Genomic DNA, 21,316 nt, shown 5'->3' on the forward strand with positions numbered 1-21,316 from the left:
GGTTTGTCCTCAACGCTGCTATGGGCAGCACAAGCACACTATAAACCATCTTGCCAAAACTGGTGTCTGTTGAAGAAACAGGAGGAGATCGTAGTGGAGGTGTTATGCAGACTCTCAAGCCTCAGGTTCACCATAAGCCACAGCTGATCAGAGCTCTGGTTAACAAAAAGAAGAGAGAGAGAGAGAGAAAGCCTGTGTAAACAGCAGCCGTCTTAATAAGCAGGCTGTCTGAAGTGAACGCACAAACAGGGGTCCCTGAAGGTGAGAGCCATCCAGCCATTCAGGCTCTCTGGGAGGCGCTGACAGTGCCCTGTGGACCTCGGCGAGGGCTCTGGTCAGTCTCAGGTGAACTAAAAACATCGTGTGAGTCACCTTGCAAATGACACGGCCACCTGGCAGCATGTTTAGGAGGTGAGCACAACGACGCCAAACAACTGTCAGAGCCCGCCCAGGTCTTGCCCTCCCTTTGGAGGGCCGGCAACTCTCCTCTCCTTGCTCTTCGGCCTCAATGCAGATTCTTTGGCTAAATTCCGCAAGGGCTGGCGGGGGAGGGGGGGGTAGGGAGCAGAATGGTGATGCAGAGACACTCTCATGCCCTGACGCTCCAAAACCCCAGGTTCAATTCCTTGCACCCTCGTATGCCAGAGCTGAGCCAGTGCCCTGGTAAACAAAATAAAAGCAGTTAAAAAGGGGGCCGGGTGGTGGCGTGTTACACTGCATAAGGACCCGGTTCGAGCCCAGGTGCCCACCTGCAGGGGGGAAAAGTCTTGTGAGTGGTGAAGCAGGGCTGTGGGTGTCTCTCCTTTCCCTCCTTCTCACTCTCCCCCTACCCTTTTGACATCTGGCTGTTCTCTACCCAATAATTAAAGATTGAAAAATAATAATAAAATAGGGGAGTCGGGTGCTAGCACAGCGGGTTAAGCGCACGTGGCGCAAGGTGCAAGGACCGGCATAAGGATCCTGGTTTGAGCCCCCGGCTCCCCACCTGCAGGGGAGTCGCTTCATAGGCTGTGAAGCAGGTCTGCAGGTGTCTGTCTTTCTCTCCCCCTCTCTGTCTTCCCCTCCTCTCTCCATTTCTCTCTGTCCTATCCAACAACAATGGCATTAACAACAACAATAATAATAACTACAACAATTTAAAAAAAGAGGAAAAGAAAAAAATTTTAATAAAATCTTTTTTTTTTTTTTAACTAGTGCACTGTTCAGCTCTGGCTTATGGGGGTGCGGGGGGGTTGAACCTGGGACTTTGGAGCCTCAGGCAGGAGCATCTGTTTGCATAACCATTATGCTGTCTCCCCTCCGCCCTGAAATAGATCTTTTTAAGATCTCAGATGCACCGGTCGAAATCTCTTGCGATTCTTCCCAGAAAAAGAAACTCCGGAGAGAGCTGAGGTTGCCGAGAAAGAGGCCGGGCAGAGGGTGCCGTCGCCCCTCCCGGGGGTGGGGGGTCGGGCCGGGCGTCCGCAGCCACGGGGGTCGCAGGCGGCGCGGCCGCTCGGTGGAGCCGAGTCCCCCGGCGGCCCGCGGGTTCGGGTCCGGCTCCGGGCGACCCAGGAGGCGGCGGCGGCGTCGGGAGGAAGCCGGTGCGGGGCGAGGGCTCGGAGGGCCGGTCCCCGCGGCCAGCAGGCCGGCCAAGGCCCTCCCTCCCTCCGTCTCTTCCTCCTTCCTCCTCCTCCTTCCCTTCCTCCCTCCGCGGCCTGCGCGGCCTGCACCGCCGCGGCCTGTCGTGGCTCCACGGCCCGCTCGCGCGCGGCTCCTCCGCCGGCCTCCTCGCAGGACGCGCCTCCGCGGGACACGCCGGGCCGGGCGGCGGGCGGCGGAGCGAGTCGCCCTCGGCGGCGGCGCGTCCCGTCGGGTCCCGCGGCGCCCCGGCACCTGCTCGCGGGGCCCCGCCGCGTCCCCCCGCAGCCCGGGCAGCCCCGCCGCCAGGTGACTCGGGCCACTCGGCCCTCACGGGGCCCCGGGTCGCGCCGCGTCGGGTCGCGTCGGGTCGGGGCGGGTCGGGTCGGGGCGGCTCCGGAGTCTCCCCCAGCCCAGCCCCGCGCCCCCGGCCGGCCCCCCGCGCACGTGCCGGGTGACAGGCCCCTTATAGGTTCCATACCTGCCACCGGAAGTGAGTGAGGAGGGCAGTATAGGCATTTCCTGTGACGCGGGCGCCCGGACTCCATTAGGCAGCAGCTGGGGGAAGAATCAACACACCAGGGAGCGGAGCCGAGCCGAGCCGAGCGCTGAGGCGGCAGCCGCCTCCGCCGCCGCCCGCCCGCGCCCGGCCCAGCCCCGCGCCCCGGCCCCGGCCCCGGCCCCCGCCGCCGCGCACCCCGCGCTGCCTCCGGGAGGGGGGGGGGAAAGGGCCCGGATCCTCCTTCTCCCCCTCCTCCTCCTCCTCCTCCTCCTGCTCGCCCGCCGCCCCGCTCCCCGACCCCGTCCCCGGCCCCTCGCCTCGCCCCCCCGGCTTCCCACCACGGCCTCTCTCGGCGAGGAAACTCTGGCCTCCGCTTCCTCCTCCTCCGACTCGGACGCCGGCGGAGCCTCCCCGCCCCCGCGGAAGAAACCCCGAGCCTCGGCGGCGGAGGGAGCAGGAGAGCCCGGGGCTTCGGCAGGCAGAGCAGGCCTCTCCCCCCCGACCCCGTCGTCGTCCTCGTCGTCGTCGTCCTCCTCCTCCTCCTCCTCCGTGCTGGTGGTGGTGGGGCTTCCCCCGGCCGCCGTCCCCCCCCGGAGCCACAGCGGCCACAGCCTGGTCGGCGGCGGCGGCGGCATCATGCAGGCCAACGGGGCAGGAGGAGGAGGAGGAGGAGGCGGCGGCGGAGGGGGCGCCGGGGGCCCGACCCCGACTCCGACCCCGGAGCTCGCCTGCCTGGCGGCCCAGAACGGGGAGTCGTCGTCGTCGCCGTCGGCGGCGTCCGCGGGGGACCTGGCCCACGCCAACGGGCTGCTGCCCGCCGCCCCCCCGGCCGCCAGCAACAATAGCAACAGTCTGAGTGTCAATAACGGGGTCCCCGGCGGGACCCCCGCCCCGGCCGCCGCCGCCGCCGCCGCGCTGGCCACCCCCGAGCTGGGCAGCTGCCTCAAGAAGAAGAAGCGGCTCTCGCAGTCGGACGAGGATGTCATTCGGCTCATAGGACAGCACCTCAACGGCCTGGGGCTCAAGTAAGTGTCCCCGCCATCCTCCTCCTCCTCCTCCTCCTCCCCCGTGGGGGGTGGGGGACTGACGGACGGACGCACGGCTCGGGTGGGGGGGGCAGAAGGCCGCCCGCAGGGTCTGTCTGTCCGTCCGGTGCATCTCTGCAGGGGCGTCTTTGTGGGACACCTGCCCGCGGGGGAGACGAGCAGGTGTTTCCCGGGGGGGGGTGAGATGGGGGCTGGGGTCGCGCACGGCCGAAGGGTATAAAAGCCGGGCGACCGCACCGCGCCCGCCCCAGGCCCCGGGTAACAGCCGGGGGGCGGCCGCCTCTCCGCCCCCCCCCCCGGGAAAGGGTCACCCGAGCCGGTGAATCATTGATGTCCCAATGCAATGCAGGTGGCCTCGTGCCGCCCGCGTGGGGACGGGGTGGCGGGGAGACACCAGCGAGACCCCGGCCCCCCAACCAGCCGCGCACACACACACACAAAGAACCGCGGAAGGTGAAGGTAGGGTGGGCGGGCAGCGAGCGCCCGGGCCCTGCTGGAGGGATGGAGCCCGAATCGGAGCAGAACCGGGGGGGGGGGGGGGGGGGGGGAGGGAGAGAGAGAGAGCTGCACGCAGCCCGCAGCCCGCAGCCCCCCAGCTTCCAAGGAGAGATTCAAAGCCCGCCCCGGGTTCCCGCACCACCACCAGGCCAGCTTGCGGTCGGTAAGCCCGGGGGCCAGGGAGGCACTTGGTAAAAAGTGACATTCGGCGCGGTGCGAGCCAGGCCAGTGCTGGCAGGTGCCGGCAGTCCCGTCCCACTGTCTCTCTTAAGCTTCCAGAGAAAGACATATTGGGAGGAGGATTTCACTTTGTTCCCCAAGGAAAAGGATGAGGATTGAAAAAGAGAATTTTTTTTTTTTTTTTTTTTTTGGTACTTGGGCACAGAACATATTACTGACACAAGAAGCAAGCTGACAGCAGCAGAAGGAAATAACTCGTGACTGTTTGGAACCCACACCATAGGAAATTTGCTATTTTTAGTGTAGGGAGAAAGGGAATGATTTTGTGTGTGTGTGTGTGTGTGTGTGTGTGTGAGTGTGTGTGAGTGTGTGTGAGTGATGCGGGGTTTTATCACGATTTGAAAGACTGACGGAATAGAATTTCTGCGTTTGGGGTCTGGACAGGAAGGCCTCTGCCTGACACAGGCCGTCTTCCGTTGCCTTCTAGGGAGCTTCACTTTTTGGTTTCCTTTATCTTTCAGAATGTGGCCATGTAGGCCCGAGTTTCTCATTGATTTGACCAATCGGTTACAGTCCACTAGAAAATGTTATATGCCCGGTTAAACTTTTGAAGCATTAAATGTCCGGGGGGGAGGGGGGAGAATCAAAAACAAACAAAACAAAAACCAGGAAGAACTTATTTTGATTCTGGTTTCAAGAAGGTAAATTTGACTCCTGGTAATTGTAGGTGGCAGTATAAATACCAAGTCTGTGTAGGCAAGCACATCAATAACGCTGTTTCTTTTTTCCTCGCCACGAGATGACTGTAGAACCTTGGAATCTGTTTTCATAGGCAGTAGTTTATTCGGAAGAGTAAGACCCTGTGAAGCTGGCCAGTTCTTTTTTACACTGTGTCTCTCCTGCAGCCAGACTGTTGATCTCCTCATGCAAGAGTCAGGATGTCGCTTAGAACATCCTTCTGCTACCAAATTCCGAAATCATGTCATGGAAGGAGACTGGGATAAGGTAAAGTGCGGCCCGAGAGCTAGCTGTGTGACTGCTGCGGAAACGAGTCCCCGGCTGTGCATTTTGTGACATTTCTGCTTTTCTCCTATACCGATTTCTGCAGGCAGAAAATGACCTGAATGAGCTAAAGCCTTTAGTGCATTCTCCTCATGCTATTGTGGTAAGAGGCGCACTTGAAATCTCTCAAACGTTGTTGGGAATAATTGTGGTAAATACACTTTTGTTCTTAGTTTCACATTTATTCTTATTTTTAGTAGGTTGTTGATGACTCTAGGTTTCTGCCACTTGAAAAAACAAATAAGGCCTAAAAATAGTTTCATCTAATGAAGTTTGTGGACGAGGATGTTTTAAAGTCTGAGCTTTTGTCTTTTTAAAATTCTGCTTAGTAAATGTGTACTTGAATCTGGTTTATAAATGAAATGTCTATAAAAAGTCTACATTGAGAGATCTTTATGCCTTCATTTGATGCTTTTATATAGAGTCTAGAGTCGGTTGTAACTTTACTTTATTTAATAATATGTTGAGAGAAGTCGTGTTTGTGTGTATAGCCACTTAAGTAGTCAACATAAAAAATGATACTTATATTTTAATCTTTGAGAATTAGAGTTAATTCAGACCAGCTTCTCTGCTGTGTTTCCATCCTTCCACCCCTTCAGCTGTATGGATCAACAGCTCCAGAGTTGAAGGAGTGCCTGCCAGCCTGTCTGTCTGTCTGTCTGTCTGTCTACCTTAGGGGAGTGGACCATGAGCTCTGTTTATGTCCTTCCTTTTCCTTACAGATTGATTTAACCCTTTGCTATCTTGTTAGCCTCTTTCCCAAACCTGACACTTTCTTTTACAAGCTAGCTTTAATTCTTCAGTAGATGTTGCTTAGAGAGGAGAGGGAATGAGTTTTTTCTAAGTTTGTGATTAGAAACCATGAAGAATCAGCTTCTGACTGCTGGCTTTTTAAACTTCTAGCTGATTCATTTGTTGTCAAAAGCAACTTCCTGTCTGGTGGGGGAGGGAAAGACGACTAATAGGAAGTAGAGAAAACAGCTGTTTGCTGATCCCTAGTAAGTGCCTGTTACATTTTGATTTTTAAAAATTGGGTCAAATAGTAGTTTTTCTGCTTTTGTTAGCCTGTTTAGAGCTTCCCTTTTTTGTTTTTTTCTTCATTTTGTGATGTTTTTTTTTAATTTTACAAAACAACTTTCAGTCTCCTAATGCTGTTTTATATAAAACTGTAGTCCTGAAAAAATAGACTTGATGAGTTGATAGTACAAGCAAGTATTAACAAATATGGGTCAATTTAGATTGATAATCTAGTGTAATTGTTTATCTTGTAGTACATATTTAAATAGTTACTTTTTTTTGTATTTTCCAAACTATTTATTTTCCTTTTTCTAGCCTTGTTGTTTTTATCGTTGTTGTGACTATTATTGTTATTATCGATGTCGTTGTTGCCAGATAGGACAGAGAGAAAGGGAAGATAGAGGGGGAGAGAAAGACAGACACCTGCAGACCTGCTTCACCGCCTGTGAAGCGACTCCCCTGCAGGTGGGGAGCCGGGGTTCGAACCAGGATCCTTATGCCGGTCCTTGTGCTTTGCGCCACCTGCACTTAACCCACTGCGCTACCACCCAACTCCCACAACAGAAAATTTTAAAGTTAAAATAGCTAAACATCTGTATTCAAGGGGATTACAGATTTTCCAGTAACTAAATTTTTTCCAGTCAGTGAGTTTGGGGTTTAAAAACAAAGCTTAGGGCAACAAAATGAAATTAATTAATTAATATTCTTTTAAAAAAAACAAAGCTTAAGTAAGTATTTTTTTAATATTTATTTTATTTATTTCCTTTTGTTGCCCTTGTTGTTTTATTGTTGTAGTTATTATTGTTGTCGTTGTTGGATAGGACAGAGAGAAATGGAGAGAGGAGGGGAAGACAGAGAGGAGGAGAGAAAGATAGACACCTGCAGACCTGCTTCACCGCCTGTGAAGCGACTCCCCTGCAGTTGGGGAGCCGGGGTTTGAACCCGGATCCTTATGCCGGTCCTTGTGCTTTGCGCCACCTGCGCTTAACCCGCTGCGCTACAGCCCGACTCCCTTAAGTAAGTATTTTTAACTAGATAGTTTTTCATAAATTGCAAGTTCTGACAGAATGGAAACTGATAAAGATGATTAAATGGCCCATATAAAAGTGTTCCAAGTGGAAAAGTTGGCAGTAAACACCTTGTCATGAGCTGTTTTAAAATAAATGTGATTTGCTAGAAGATTGTTCTTGTTAAAACTTCACCGAAATTATAGCTAAGTTTGATAGTAAAATTTTAATAGGCCCACTTTTTTTTTAATACCTCTTCTTTCTTTTTTTAATATTTTATTTATTTATTATTGGATTGAGACAGAGAGAAATTGAGAGGGGAGGGAGAGATAGGGGAAGAGACAGAGAGATAACCGCAGTCCTGCCTCTCCACTCGTGAAGCTTTCCTCCTGCAGGTGGGTCCAGAGGCTTGAACCTGGGTCCTTGCACACTGTAATGTGTGCGCTTAACCAGCTGCGCCACCACCTGGCCCCCACTTTTTTTTTTTTTTTTACTTATTTCTAGTACATTGAGACTTTCTGTTGTGTTTAGATGATGAGTATCTCCTGAGCGGCCTTCATTGAAAGCAGCATGTAGACTGAAGAAAGGTAGATGGAGATAGTAAAGGCTTCTTTCTCTTTACAGCCTGCTCAGTCTACAGAGCATTCTAGGCTACTACAAGCTGAAGAGTGAATCTCTGGCTGAGCCTCACTCCGTTAAACTGGTTGGGCAGTTAGGCAGTTATCAGAGAGAGGGATTCCAGCTGTCTCGCACGTGTAGCGCCGGTGAATCAACTTTTTTTATTATCCCCTTCTGTTGCTCTTGTTTTTTGTTGTTGTCGTAGTTATTATTTTTGTTGTTACTGACATCGTCGTTGTTGGATAGGACAGAGAAATGGAGAGAGGAGGGGATAGAGAGGGGGAGAGAAAGACAGACACCTGCAGACCTTCACGACCTGTGAAGCGACACCCCCCCCCCCCTCAGGTGAGGGGCCGGGGCTCAAACCGGCATCCTTACACCAGTCCCTGCACTTTGTGCCACATGTGCTTAACCCACTGTGCTACCGCCTGACTCCTGATGAATCAACTTTTTTTAATGTTTATTTATTTATTCACTTTTGTTGCCCTTGTTTTATTGTTGTAGTTATTGTTGTTACTGATGTCATTGTTGGATAGGACAGAGAGAAATGGAGGGGGGGGAGACAGAGGAGGAGAAAAAGATAGACACACACCTGCAGACAGACCTGCTTCACCCACCACTTGTGAATCAACTCCCTGCAGGTGGGGAGCTGGGGGCTCGAACCAGGATCCTTATGCCGATCTTTGTGCTTTGTGCCACCTTCGCTTAACCTTCTGCGCTACCGCCCGACACCCTTTTTTTTTTTTTTTTTTTTTAAGATTTTCATTTATTTATGAGAAAGATAGGAGTAGAAAGAAAGAACCAGACATCACTCTGGTACATGTGCTGCCGGGGACCGAACTCAGGAATTCGTGCTTGAGAGTCCAATGCTTTATCCACTGTGCGACCTCCCGGACCACAAATCAACTTTTTAATGACTCAGTTCAGCCTTTTTTTCAACTTGCTCTTACCTTTCTGATTGTGTTTGGAATTAGTCCTCCCCCCAACTCCATCACCAGAAGATAACCTTATGTAAACAGAGATCTGTAACAATACCTTAGAAAGTACTTTACTTATTTATTTAGTATTTTTGCCACCAGAGTTATTGCTGGGGCTTGATGCCAGCACTGTGAATCCACTACTCCTGGTGGCTACTTTATTCCTTCTCTTTTCTTTATTTTTATTTTTATTTAATTGGATAGGACAGAGAGAAATCAAGAGAGATTGGGGATGGAGAGGGAGAGAGAGACCTGCAGGCCTGCTTCATTACTTGTAAAGCTCCCTCCATGCAGGTGGGGAGTAAGAGCTCGAACTCTGGTCCTTGAACACGGTAATATGCGTGCCATTTTTTGTTTTTGTAACATAATCATTTTAATTCTGTTTGGTGTTTTGTTTTGTTTTTACCAGAGCACTATTCAGCTCTGGTTTATGGTAGTACAGGGGATTGAACCTGAGACTTTGGAGTCAGCCTCAGGCATGAGAGTCTCTGCATAACCATTATGCTATCTACCCCTGCCTATCATTTTAATTCTGTAAGCAAACATATTTGATGACTTAACCTAAACTGATTTTTTTGTTTTTAAACCTGAATGCTTTTATTGACCAATCTTTCTCCCCTCTCTTTTTAAATGGTTTCTGGTCAAATAGCACTCAGAATGCTAGAGTAACTCTGAATTTTCTGGAAGGCTAGTTCATGAACAAACATATTTAATTTCAGTTCAAGTGTGCTTAGCTATGTCTGGGAGATTGATTTTTGATCAGTAAAGAACACATTTGGATCTCTTAACAATGTTTGATTACCTTTTTAATGTAATTGAAACATGCTCAAGATTAAATACTAACTTGTACAAAAGTTTCTAGTATGTTCAGAGTCAAATAGGAAGACACCTTGAAAGCCATAGTTTAAATAGAAGACATCTCCCCTCCATCTGAGTTGTGATTTACTTGATATAACTGAACTGTGACCTTAGTCCAGAGTTAGTCAGGACCACTACTAAGTCGGGGAGGAAGCTGCCCTGGATAACCAAGCTTTCTGTGTATTGTAATTTCTGAGCTGTTCTTATTGAATTAAATCTAATTACATTGGAGGGGAGAAGAAAACAGTCCTGGTCCAAATGACAGGATTTACTCTGGGAGGCTTTATTTCAAGCTATTCTGGTTACTTCACAATTTCAACTTTTTATTAATAAAAAGGGAAAAGAAATGTTGTTGAACTCAAAGATGAAACATTATCAGAGGCTAGAAATAATCTCCTTTTTTAATATTTATTATTTATTCCCTTTTTTTGCCCTTGTTTTATTGTGTAGTTATTATTGATGTCGTTGTTGGATAGGACAGAGAGAAATGGAGAAAGGAGGGGAAGAAAGGGGGAGAGAAAGATAGATACCTGCAGACCTGCTTCACCACTGGTGAAGCGACTCCCCTGCAGGTGGGGAGCCGGAGGCTTGAACCAGTATCCTTGCGCTTTGCGTCACCACCGGACTCCCTGAAATAATCTCTTATAGAGGTCTGATCAGGAGTTGGGGAAATGAAGGGAAGTTTATTTTCTCAGTCTCTTTGTTTTCTTTCTTTTTTAAAGAATATTTTACTGATTTATTAATGAGAAAGATAGGAGGAGAGAGAAAGATCCAGACATCACTCTGGCACATGTGCTGCCGGGGATTGAAGTCGGAACTTCATGCTTGAGAGTCCAAAGCTTTATCACTGAGCCACCTCCCAGACCACGTTTGTTTTCTTTTTCTTTTTAATTCCTCTTTTAAAAGACAAGACCTTTTAAAATAAATAATCAGTTAGGCTCTGTCCCCACCTTAGTTAGTAAGCTTTGGTTTTGCCTGACTTTTTCACTTTTTCGGTAAATAATTAACACTGCTTATGAAAGACATTTGTTTTTAGCAGGGGATAATAGTTCGTTTCCAGAGTGCAGGCAGCAGTCACAGCAGTGATGCCCGGTTTCACTTCCTAGCACACAAAATAGGTGTCTATTTTCTTCATATATATATATATATATATATATATATATATATATATATATATACACACTTTCTCTTTTGCTGCCCTTGTTATCTGTTTTCTTAAAATTAAATTTCCACTGCTCGAAATCAGTATAGTCTTGCTCTCCGTCCTTAAGTGTATTGAGTATTTTTACTGATTTTTAGGGAAGCAAACACTTTCTCTGTCAGTCAGATCCCTGCCTGTACTTGGTCAGCATAGCATGATTAATAGTCTTTGCATCTGGATACAGGGACTCATAAAAATATTCTTGCACTGGTTTTATTATTTTTTTTTAAAGAGTATCTATTCATGAGAAAGATAGGAGAAGAGAAAGAACCAGACGTCACTCATGTGCAGCCAGGGATTGAACTTGAACTTGGGAACTCATGGTTGAGAATCCAGTGCAGTTATCCACTGTACCACCTCCCAGACCACACTGCTTTTTTTTTTTTTTTTTTTAATTACACAGATGTGGGTTCAGCAGACTAGCACTTTAAGGTACTATCTGTACACACTTTGGAATGGGCAAGCGGGATTATGCCTAGGGCCTAATGAGTGTTACCCCAACATCAATAAATGTGAGCTGTCCTGAATTAAAAAGCTTTTCATCATCCCCACCTGTAGGGAGAAGCTTTACAAGTGGTGAAGCAGTATTACAGGTGTCTCTTTCCCTATCATCCCCTTCCCTTTCCATGCCTGGCTCTCTCTCATCCAATAAATAATGATAAGACAAAAAAAAAAAACTTTTCCACCAAATTCCAAACTGCTGAGTTAGTGAGAAAATTATATACACATATAACCAGTGTTGTGCTTCATTTAAGTGAAAAAATTCTTCCTGACCCTCAAGTTGGAATAAAGAACATCATATGAAATGAACCCCTTTTTTTGGTCACAAAATGAAGTTCAGAGTAATTCTCTTATGTGGAATATAGAGGTTAGCTTTAGGTTACATATATAACAACTTATTTTTCCAGGTATCTTGGTAACATATTTCTGAACATTCATTAGTCTATAAAGATTTGTCAAATGTTATTTTTCTAGAGTTATGGGAACTTATCTCCGCTTGAATTTTTTCTATTCTTTAGTTGTAGAGAAGACTAGATTTATTCCCAAACATAAGCTAAACCCTGTCTTTTTTTTTTTTTTATAACTTTTATTTACTCATTTATTGGATAGGGACAGAGAAATTGAGAGAGGAGGGAGAGACAGAGACACCTGCAGCCCTGCTTCACCACTTGTGATGCTTTCTCCCTGCAGGTGGGGACCAGGGGCTTGAACCTGTGTCCTCCAGCACTGTAATGTGTGCGCTTAACCAGGTGCGCCACCGCCTGGCCCCTAAACTCTGTGTCATATAAAAAAATTTAAATCCATGTCAAACTTTGGGGGGATGCTGCTTTTGTTTACTTTCTCTAGAAAGTTATAGCTTAGAGCCCATGCCTTCTAAATGCCCCATAGAAATCCTGGAGAATAGTTTATTGTTGCTGAATTCTATAAATGTGATTTTTCTCTACCATTTTTCTTTTTCTTTTCCTTTTTTTTTAAGACTTTATTTATTTGTGAGAAAGATAGGAGTACAGAGAAAGAACCAGACATCACTTTGGTTGGTACATGTGCTGCCCGGGATCAAACTCAGGACCTCATGCTTGAGAGTCCAGTGCTTTATCCACTGCGCCACCTCCTGGGCCACTATACCATTTTTCAGCAATATATTTTTTCAGTATTTTTCAATGTTTTACTGAAGCAGAGTTTGTTGTTTACATTTTCTTTCAAGTGGACTTGAGGCCTTGGGAGTCTAAATATGCTTACCATTTCTGCCTGCTATTTCTCTACCTACCTATGGTAGTTGTCTTGCAGATAGGATGGAAGAGCTTCTCTGAGCAGTAGTCACTAGTTAGCTTAGCAGTTCAAGGGAAATTCCAGACCTAGTGTTCATAGATACCTTTTCCCTAGCAAAAAAAACTACTCAAATTGGAGATGATCACTTACCAGTTACAAATAAAATATAATAAATATTTTAAAACATTAACACCAAAAACATTTCAGAAAAAAACTAAATGTGTAGGTGCTTCACAACAAAATGGGAATGTTTGCTCTCTGATGGGGAAGGGGCTGATTATTATTAGAATTAATGGGGTCTGCCTCATTATTTCAAAATTAAATGTGTCAGTGATAACATTGCTGTAAATATACAAGTATTACATTTTGAAAGATCTTTGGGTGGGGGAAATAGCATAATGGTTATGCAAACAGACTCAAGTTTGAGGCTCCCAGGTTCAATTCCCCGTACCACCAGAGCTGAGCAGTGCATTGTTTTTTGTTTTTTTTTTTAAATCATTGCATTCAACGTTTCAGTTTGTGGGCATCCTGTCACCTCCTAGATGGTGAGTCTATCAGGCTCTAGTCACAAGATACTCAGTGTTCTGCACACCAACCTCTAGGTGTTTGCTGGGCAGCCCTTCTTAACTTCTGAGAAGTCAAAGTCTGACATTCAGCCCCTTCTACTCTGTAACTCTACTTCTGCTTGTTAGTCAACTTAGTATAATTTACTGTGACCTTTTCCTCTAATGAACTGGTTTGCCTTTAAAATCTTCTCAAAAGGGTCCATGCTCCCAGAGGGCTAGAGAATGGGAAGGCTATCATGGGAGAGGGTGGGTTATGGGGATTGGGTGGTGGGAATTGTGTGGAGTTGTACCCCTCCTACCTTATGCCTTTGTTCACTAATCCTTTCTTAAATAAAAAATTAAAAAAAAAAAAAATCTTCTCAAAAATAATTGCATAAGACTCTTAATGCCCTGTTATATGTGTGTGTGTGTGTGTGTGTGTGTATGTGTGTGTGTGTGTGTATATATATATATATTTGTCAGACTTTAAAAAGGAAAATCAGAAGGCTTTGAGTAGCTCTAATTGTTGATCCAAGATAAATAAGCAAAAACTTAGTTTGATTTCTTTTCAGCCAGAGACCTGTTCAGCTGACTTATGATGGTTCCAGGGATTAAAACTGGGACCTATGGTGCCTCAGTCCTGAAAAGCTGTTGTATAAAAACAGCCATGCTGTTGCTTATTTTCTTTATTTGCTTTTTAAGATTTATTTGTTAATGAGCGAGGAACAGAGCATCACTTTAACATATGTGATGCTGGGAATTGAACTTGGAACCTCATGCCTGAGTCCAGTGCTTTACCCACTATGCCACATTCTGGGCCACTAGGTTAATGTTTTGATGGCAGAATTGATTTGTCTCCTGTGTTGATATCTTAGTCACTACTGTTCTTATAAAATGTGTCATATGAAGATTATTTGTGCAAAGCCGTTTTATTAAGATGTGGAATACTCTGCTAAGCCAAAATAGTTTGAGTCATCATAAAGCTTTATGAAAAATCACTTTGGAAAGGCATAGTAGAATGGCTTCTACTGTTCTGTTTAGGCACAGACATTTTCTGAAACTTCCATCAACTTTTTTCCCCTGACTGCTGCTTTCTGTCATGTCAGAGGATGAAGTTCTTGCTGCTGCAGCAGAAGTACCTAGAGTACCTGGAGGACGGCAAGGTCCTGGAGGCACTTCAAGTTCTTCGCTGTGAATTGACACCACTGAAATACAATACAGAACGGATTCATGTTCTCAGTGGGTAAGGAAGGCTGATTCTTCGACTCTGGGTTGTCGATGGGGTTATTAGTGGTTCAGAGTTGCCGTTATTTGGCACTCTTTCAATATTGGTAACTTGTCAGGTGCAGTGCATAAGTAAGATCAGCTGTACGTGTGTGAACACTCTGTCACCGCAGGGGATTTTCCACGTTAGAATAAGAGGCATTGACACGAAATGAGTGACAGTGTGGGCAGTGAAACGCCTGCCCATTTCATAAGCTTCTGTGTAAACTGTCAGCGATGTGCTTCTGGTATTGGTGAACACTCTCAGTGGCTGGCGGAGTCCCAGACATTGACAGGAGAAGTGCCTGGTCTGACTTGGTTCTTTCTCTGTCACATTTTTCAGGTATCTCATGTGTAGTCACGCAGAAGACCTGCGCGCAAAAGCAGAATGGGAAGGCAAAGGGACAGCTTCCCGATCGAAACTGCTGGACAAGCTGCAGAGTAAGAGTCTTGATTTTTTTGTGTTTCCATATTTCCTCTGAGATGAGAAGGGAGCGCTGCCAACCAGTGAGAAAGCTTTGTGTCTAGAGCACGCTCTTACTGGGTGTGCTAGAGAGGAGGGGAGCCCACTAAGAAGCTAGGCTCGGAAGCCAGAGAAAGGCTGCTGGTCCCAGGGTGTTCCTTTTAAATGATGTGGTGGTGATTCTCATAAGATTTTGTTTAGGGCAAGGTACTGTGATTCGAGGGAGGAAAGCACATGTAGACCACAGCTTTTGTTATTTCATCGGTTTCAATATGAAAATTGAGGGGGTTTGTTTGTTTGTTTGTTTGTTATTATTGTCACTAAGGTTATCAGAGTCTTAGTAGTATCAGCACTATGTCTCTACGGTTCCTGGCAGTCATTTTTCTTCCTTCTTCCTCTCTTTACATTTTATTTAACAGGACAGAGAGAAATTGAGAAAGGAGGGGGAGATTGAGAGGGAGAGAGAGAGAGACCTGCAGACCTGCATCCCCCTACAGGTGGGGAGCAGAGACTTGAACCCAGGTTCTTACACATAGTAACTCAACCAGGTGCACTCACCCAGGTGTACCCCCGCCCAGCCCCCTCAGTGAGGAAGTTTTAATCCACTATCTGTATCTAGAAGTGCCCCCACACCATTTGTTTACTTATGTTTTAAAAATTACTTATTTTTATTTTGGATAGAGACAGAAAGAAATTGAGAGGGTAGGTTTTTTTTTTTTTTCCAAAGAATTTATTTATGAGAAAGATAAGAGAGAAAGAACCAGCCATCACTCTGGTACATGTGTTGCTGGGGATCGAACTTGGGACCTCATGGTTGAGAATCATTGCTTTATCCAATCCACTGCGCCACCTCCCGGACCACAGGTTTTTTTTTTTTTTTTTTTTTATGTAAATTGTTTTACTCTTCCCCCACTCCTCAAACTTGTCATGTAACTTCCAAATTAGAATAGGGATTTTAATTTTGCCATATCTTTATGTAAAAGGCCTTCTTGACATTCAGAACAATAGGTGAAGATGTGCTTAGAAAGGGAGTTGGGCGGTAGCACAGTGGGCTAAGCACACATGGCGCAAAGCGCAAGGACCGGCGTAAGGATCCCAGTTTGAGCTCCGGCTCCCCACCTACAGGGGAGTCGCTTCACAGGCGGTGAAGCAGGTCTGCAGGTGTCTGTCTTTCTCTCCCCCTCTCTGTCTTCTCCTTCTCTCTCCATTTCTCTCTGTCCTATCCAACAACAATAAAACAAGGGCAACAAAAGGGAATAAATTTTAAAAAAAAAAGGAAGAGAAAGCAGGATCATAGAAAAAACAGGCAGATATATACAGATACGTAGTCTGTGATCTTGGGAGAACTGCAATTTCCAGTGGAATTGGGGACACAGAAGTCTGGTAGTAGAAATGGTGTGCAGTTATACTCCTTTTACCTTATGATTCTGTAAATCAAAAGTCACTAATTAGATAAAATAAAAGACCTTTCCCATCTGATTAAACCATATTCTCCGTTTCATGTCATGGAAGTACAAATCCTAAGAATTAGATGACTGCGTGGTCAGGGAAGTATTAGACTAGATATTAGTGTCAATATTAAAACAACAGTTATTCCTGAATTTTCATGGTATCCTTAGATTAGAAGCACTTTGAACTTGAACTTTCCAGCATTTTGCTTTGCTCTCTCCCCCAGCCCCCAAACCAGAGTGTCACCTGTGTGATTTCACTGCTCCAAACAGTGAAAACAGGTTTTTTGTTTTTTTTTTACTGGAACACTGTTCAGTTCTGGCTTGTGGTGGTGTGGGGGAGTGAACCTGGGACGGTGGAGTCTCAGGCAAAATGTCTGTTTGCATAACCATTATGCTATCTATACCCTCTGCCCAGTTTCTCAACCCTCCCCCCTTTTTTCTCCAGCTAGAGAGTGAGAGGAAGAGGGAGGGACAGATAGCATCTCTCTGAAGCATTCCCTGTGCGTGGAGGTCATGTGTGGTGGCTAGTACCTCAAACCTGAGCTGTCATACCTGGTAAAGTCTGCACCGTGCCTGGTGAGCTGTCTCTCAGGCCCTCTTGCTCTGGCGGTTGGTTCTTTTGTTTTGTCTTTTGTGGCAGAGTACTGCTCAGCTCTGACTTTGGGTGGAATTGGTCCTGTTATTTTAAGTGGAGATCATATCTTTTACTTTTAATGATACCAGCCTCCCATCATGAACCAGCGCCTTTTTCTTTTTGTTGGTTTAGGGGTTTTTCTTTTTAGAAAATCTGCATACATGACCTAGGAAAGCAGTACAGTGGCTAAAGCATTGAATTTCCAAGTCTGAGGTTCTGAGTTGGATCCCCGGCATCAAGTGTGCCAAAGTGATGCTCCGACTCGCCCGCTTTCATAAATGAACAAAGGCATCTTCAGCAAAAGAAAAAAGTTCCACATAAGTTCTCCTACCCAGTTGTATTCCATTCTACTGACAACTGACGAATATTCTTTTTTTTTTTTTTTAATTATCTTTATTTATTGGATAGACAGAAACTGAGAGGGAAGGGGGTGATAGAGAAGGAGAGAGACAGAGAGACACCTGCAGCATGACTTCACGACTCACAAAGCTTTTCCCCTGCAGGTGGGGACCAGGGGCCCGAACCTGGGTCCTTATACAATGTAACGTGTGCACTCAACCACCCCTACTGATGATTTTTTTTTTTTACCAGAACATTGTTCAGTTCTGGCTTATGGTGGTGCGAGGGATTGAACCTGGGACGTTCAAGTCTCAGGCATGAGAGTCTGTTTGCATAACCATTATGCTATCTACCCTGCGCCTTTTTTTTTTTTTCCCACCAGAATACTGTTCAATTCTGCTGATGAGTATTCTTAAAGCTCAGGTGTTTATCGCATCATCTGAAACTGCTCTCTTTAAGGATGGATGGTGGGGATGGGGCAAATGTCTCAAAAATGTTGAGTGTTTTTGTTGTTTTTTTTTAAATTTTAATTTCTCTTTTTAAACTATCTTCTATTAAAGCCTACTTACCACCATCAGTGATGCTTCCCCCACGGCGTTTACAGACCCTTCTGCGGCAAGCAGTGGAACTACAAAGGGACCGGTGCCTATACCACAATACCAAGCTTGACAGCAACCTAGATTCTGTGTCTCTACTCATAGATCATGTTTGCAGTAGGTAAGAGGAAAGCGCTTTGTATTCTGAAGCAGGACGTTATTTTATAGTGTTGGTTCTGGAACTTTATCATAATGTTCTCTATTTTGGGAGATTCTTGTTCCATAGCTGCAAAAGTTCATGCCCGGTTTATCGTGTTTACAAGAAAAGCTACTGACTTTGGGGATATGTGTGTGTCTGTTTACATAGGAATCCACACCTTTGAGACCTGGAGCTGGAAAATAGAGAAACCTATTTCCCTTTCTTGTCTGTAGGCTTTATTAGTCGTGTTCTTTAAGGCCTTATAAATGGCATTGTGTCAAAATGTCAGTGATGCTCCGTGGACATTTTGCCTCTAGGTTTTCCTAAAACACTCCAGATTCTGAACTTGTGGTTACTCCCTGGGCTCTGCTTCACTCAGTGTACTTTGAAGAGGTCTGTGTCCCAGAATTGTTTTCTCATCCTTCCGGCCTCCTGCGGAGTATTATTTCCATGGCCCTGGGGATGAGGTAGAGCTACTGAGCCTGTGCTAAGTCAGACTTTTCAATATTTATTTAGGATAGAGACAGAGAGGAATTGAGAAGAGGGGAAGGGGAGGGGAGAGAGAAATAACCTGTAGCATTGCATCACCGCTCGGGAAGCTTCTCTGCCTGTGGGAACCAGAGGCTAGAACCAGAGGCACTACCACCTAGCTCTCTAAGTCAGACCTTGTCACAACATTTTGTGTGTGGCTTAAATACAACACGTCAAAAATAAGAACTTTCCCATCTCACTATCTTACCTACCCTGCAAAGTCTGCTTTGTCTTAGAGTCAGCCTTGACTTCTCACTGGTAGGACTGTAGATTTTGAAGACACAAATGGGAAATAGACATCAGTCTGCAGATACAGTCATGATATACCCTTTATTGCTACATGGGGAAAAAAGAACCTGAATCATATTATATTCATACTCTTACTCCTTTTTTAAAAATATTTATTTATTCCCTTTTGTTCCTTTTGTTTTATTGTTGTAGTTATTATTGATGTCGTTATTGTTGGATAGGACAGAGAGAAATGGAGAGAGGAGGGGAAGACGGGGAGAGAAAGTCAGACACCTGCAGACCTGCTTCACCACCTGTGAAGCAACTCCCCTGCAGGTGGGGAGCCGGGGGCTCGAACCATCATACTCTTATTCTAAACTACTCTGAACATCTCTTCAGGGGGCTGAGAGGTGGCACACCAGGTTGAGTGCATGTTAGAATGCGCAAGGACCTGGGTTCGAGCCCCCGGTTCCCACCTGCAGGAGGAAAGCTTTGCAAGTGGTGAATAAAGATAATAATAATAATAATAAACCTCTTCAGGGAAAAAAAAGCTGATTTTTTTCTCCCTTGTAGAAACTATTTTAGCATTGAGAGTAGAGAATCTTTTCAGAAATTAAACCTTAGCATTGGACTCTAAGCATCAACATTTCCTTCCCCTTTTTAGAGGACAGAGAAATGATTGTGACATAAGTGAGCTGCTATAGCTTTGCTTAAAATCTTTGCCCTAAAAATTGTATTATTTACTTTTTTTTTAACAGCATTTAGTGTGTACATATTTTTGGTTAACCAGTAAGGAGCAGTTATACTTTGTTTTATTTAGAAAGGCTTTTTTTTTTGGGGGGGGGGTCTTATGCTAGTGCCAGGGCTTGAACTTGGGACCTCAGGCCTGAAAGGGTTTTTTGCATAACCACTGTTGTATCTCTTCTATACACACACACACACACACACACACCTTTATTTTTCTTTTTTTTACCAGAGCACTACTCAGCTCTGGCTTATGGTGGTGCAGGGGATTGAACCTGGGACTTGACGAAGCCTCAGGCATGAGAGTCTATTTGCATAACCATTATGCTATCTACCCCCCCACCTTTATTTTTCTTATGCCATCTTAAATTTTGAATTTATTTGAAAGCATAAGCTAATGTGTATATATTTCGAATGAGTTTATTGTGAACAGCTGCTTTATTAAAGTGATTTTAATAGATCATTTAGATAATGTGAGAGAGTTCATCTTAAGAACATTTTACTGGGAGCCGGGCGGTAGCGCAGCGGGTTAAGCGCAGGTGGCGCTAAGCGCAAGGACCGGCATGAGGATCCCGGTTCGAGCCCCCGGCTCCCCACCTGCAGGGGAGTCGCTTCACAGGTGGTGAAGCAGGTCTGCAGGTGTCTATCTTTATCTCCTCCTCTCTGTCTTCCCCTCCTCTCTCCATTTCTCTCTGTCCTATCCAACAACGACGACATCAACCACAACAACAATAAAAAGATAAAAAGACAACAAGGGCAACATAAGGGAAGATAAAATAAATTTAAAAAAAAAAAAAAAGAACATTTTACTGCTCTGATTCTTTTAAGTATTTCATTTATTTGAATGAGATAACAGAAAGATGGAGAGTGCAAGTACAAGAAAGAGAATGTGTGAGACAGAGACACAGAGCACTGCTCAGCTCTGGCTTGTGGTGTGGGGGATTGAACCTATGACTTCAGAGCCTTAGGGATGGAAGTCTTTTTGCAATGACCGTTATGCTACCTCCCTCACCCCTCTGATTTTAAATTATATAATCATCCATGACCAACTTTAGCCCTTTTAACTATTGTACTTTATGCCTAAATAGAAACTTTCTCGTTCAGTAAATGACATCACTACTAATTATTACACACAGAAGGGAAACAGCTCTAGTTTGTGATGGTGCAGGGGATTGAACTTGGCACCTCAGAGCCTCAGGCATGAGAGTCTATTTGCACCACCATGATGGTATTCCCCCTGTCCAGGGGGAGACATTTTAGTATTGAAAGTACTTATTAGAATTTTATCTAGTAGCATATTGAAAAAGATGATTTTAAATTGTTTGCAAAGAAAACTTGCCTTGGGGTCAACTGTAACTTTGAATTCTAGTTCGGTTGTCAATTATGATGCCTGGTAACTAAAGAGGCTCTATAAGCCTCATGAAAACAATGCTTTGCAAGATAGGTTTTTTTTTTTCTTTTTCTTTTTATAGACACCTGCAGACCTGCTTCACCGCCTGTGAAGCGACTCCCCTGCAGGTGGGGAGCCGGGGGCTCGAACCGGGATCCTTACGCCAGTCCTTGCGCTTTGCGCCACCTGCGCCTAACCCGCTGCGCTACCGCCGGGCTTCCCGCCAGATAGTTCTGAGAACTAGCAGTACTGAAGCATGTAGCACATCTAGATCAGTCCATGTCGACTGCTATTCTGTTTCTGTTCAGATACCTTCTCTTGTAGTTTATGGGGCATGGTGTGGTGCTAGAGTGTGGACGCAGCAACCATTAAGCACGAGTGACAGTCTCCATGTCAAGGTAGTTTAACTCACGTGTGCCGGCCACACTGCAAGATGCTCAGGAGACACGTGTGTGTGTGGGGGGGTTTCTCTGTGACAGAAAGCAGGATTGGGTGTTGATAATGGAGAGCCTGGAAAAAGATAAAGTGGTTTGTTTTTCCTGAGAATATGAAGGGATAGCATATGGTTTTGCAAAAAGACTGTGCTCCCTGAGGGACCAGACAGCCCAGGTTCAATCCCTAGCACCACCATCAGCCA

The 21,316-nt window shown here is 45.7% G+C and overlaps 1 protein-coding gene across 2 annotated transcripts in view; it reads left to right on the plus strand.

Annotated features, from left to right (window-relative positions):
• The first annotated feature begins 2,234 nt into the window (after positions 1-2,234).
• The window catches only part of WDR26 (WD repeat domain 26), a 45,179-nt gene continuing 26,097 nt past the window's right edge, over positions 2,235-21,316 (plus strand). Inside the window, exons 1-6 of one of the 2 annotated variants that reach the window (XM_007530165.3) lie at positions 2,235-3,147; positions 4,752-4,851; positions 4,955-5,059; positions 14,008-14,144; positions 14,508-14,605; positions 17,612-17,768. In XM_007530165.3, the coding sequence (XP_007530227.1) occupies positions 2,759-3,147; positions 4,752-4,851; positions 4,955-5,059; positions 14,008-14,144; positions 14,508-14,605; positions 17,612-17,768 (986 nt within the window). In that variant the 5' untranslated portion in view covers positions 2,235-2,758. The remainder of the gene's footprint in view (positions 3,148-4,751; positions 4,852-4,954; positions 5,060-14,007; positions 14,145-14,507; positions 14,606-17,611; positions 17,769-21,316) is intronic. The other variant, XM_007530164.3, reaches the window with a different exon arrangement.

This window comes from Erinaceus europaeus, chromosome 6 (assembly GCF_950295315.1).
Source record: "Erinaceus europaeus chromosome 6, mEriEur2.1, whole genome shotgun sequence".
NCBI classification, from domain to species: Eukaryota; Metazoa; Chordata; class Mammalia; order Eulipotyphla; family Erinaceidae; genus Erinaceus; species Erinaceus europaeus.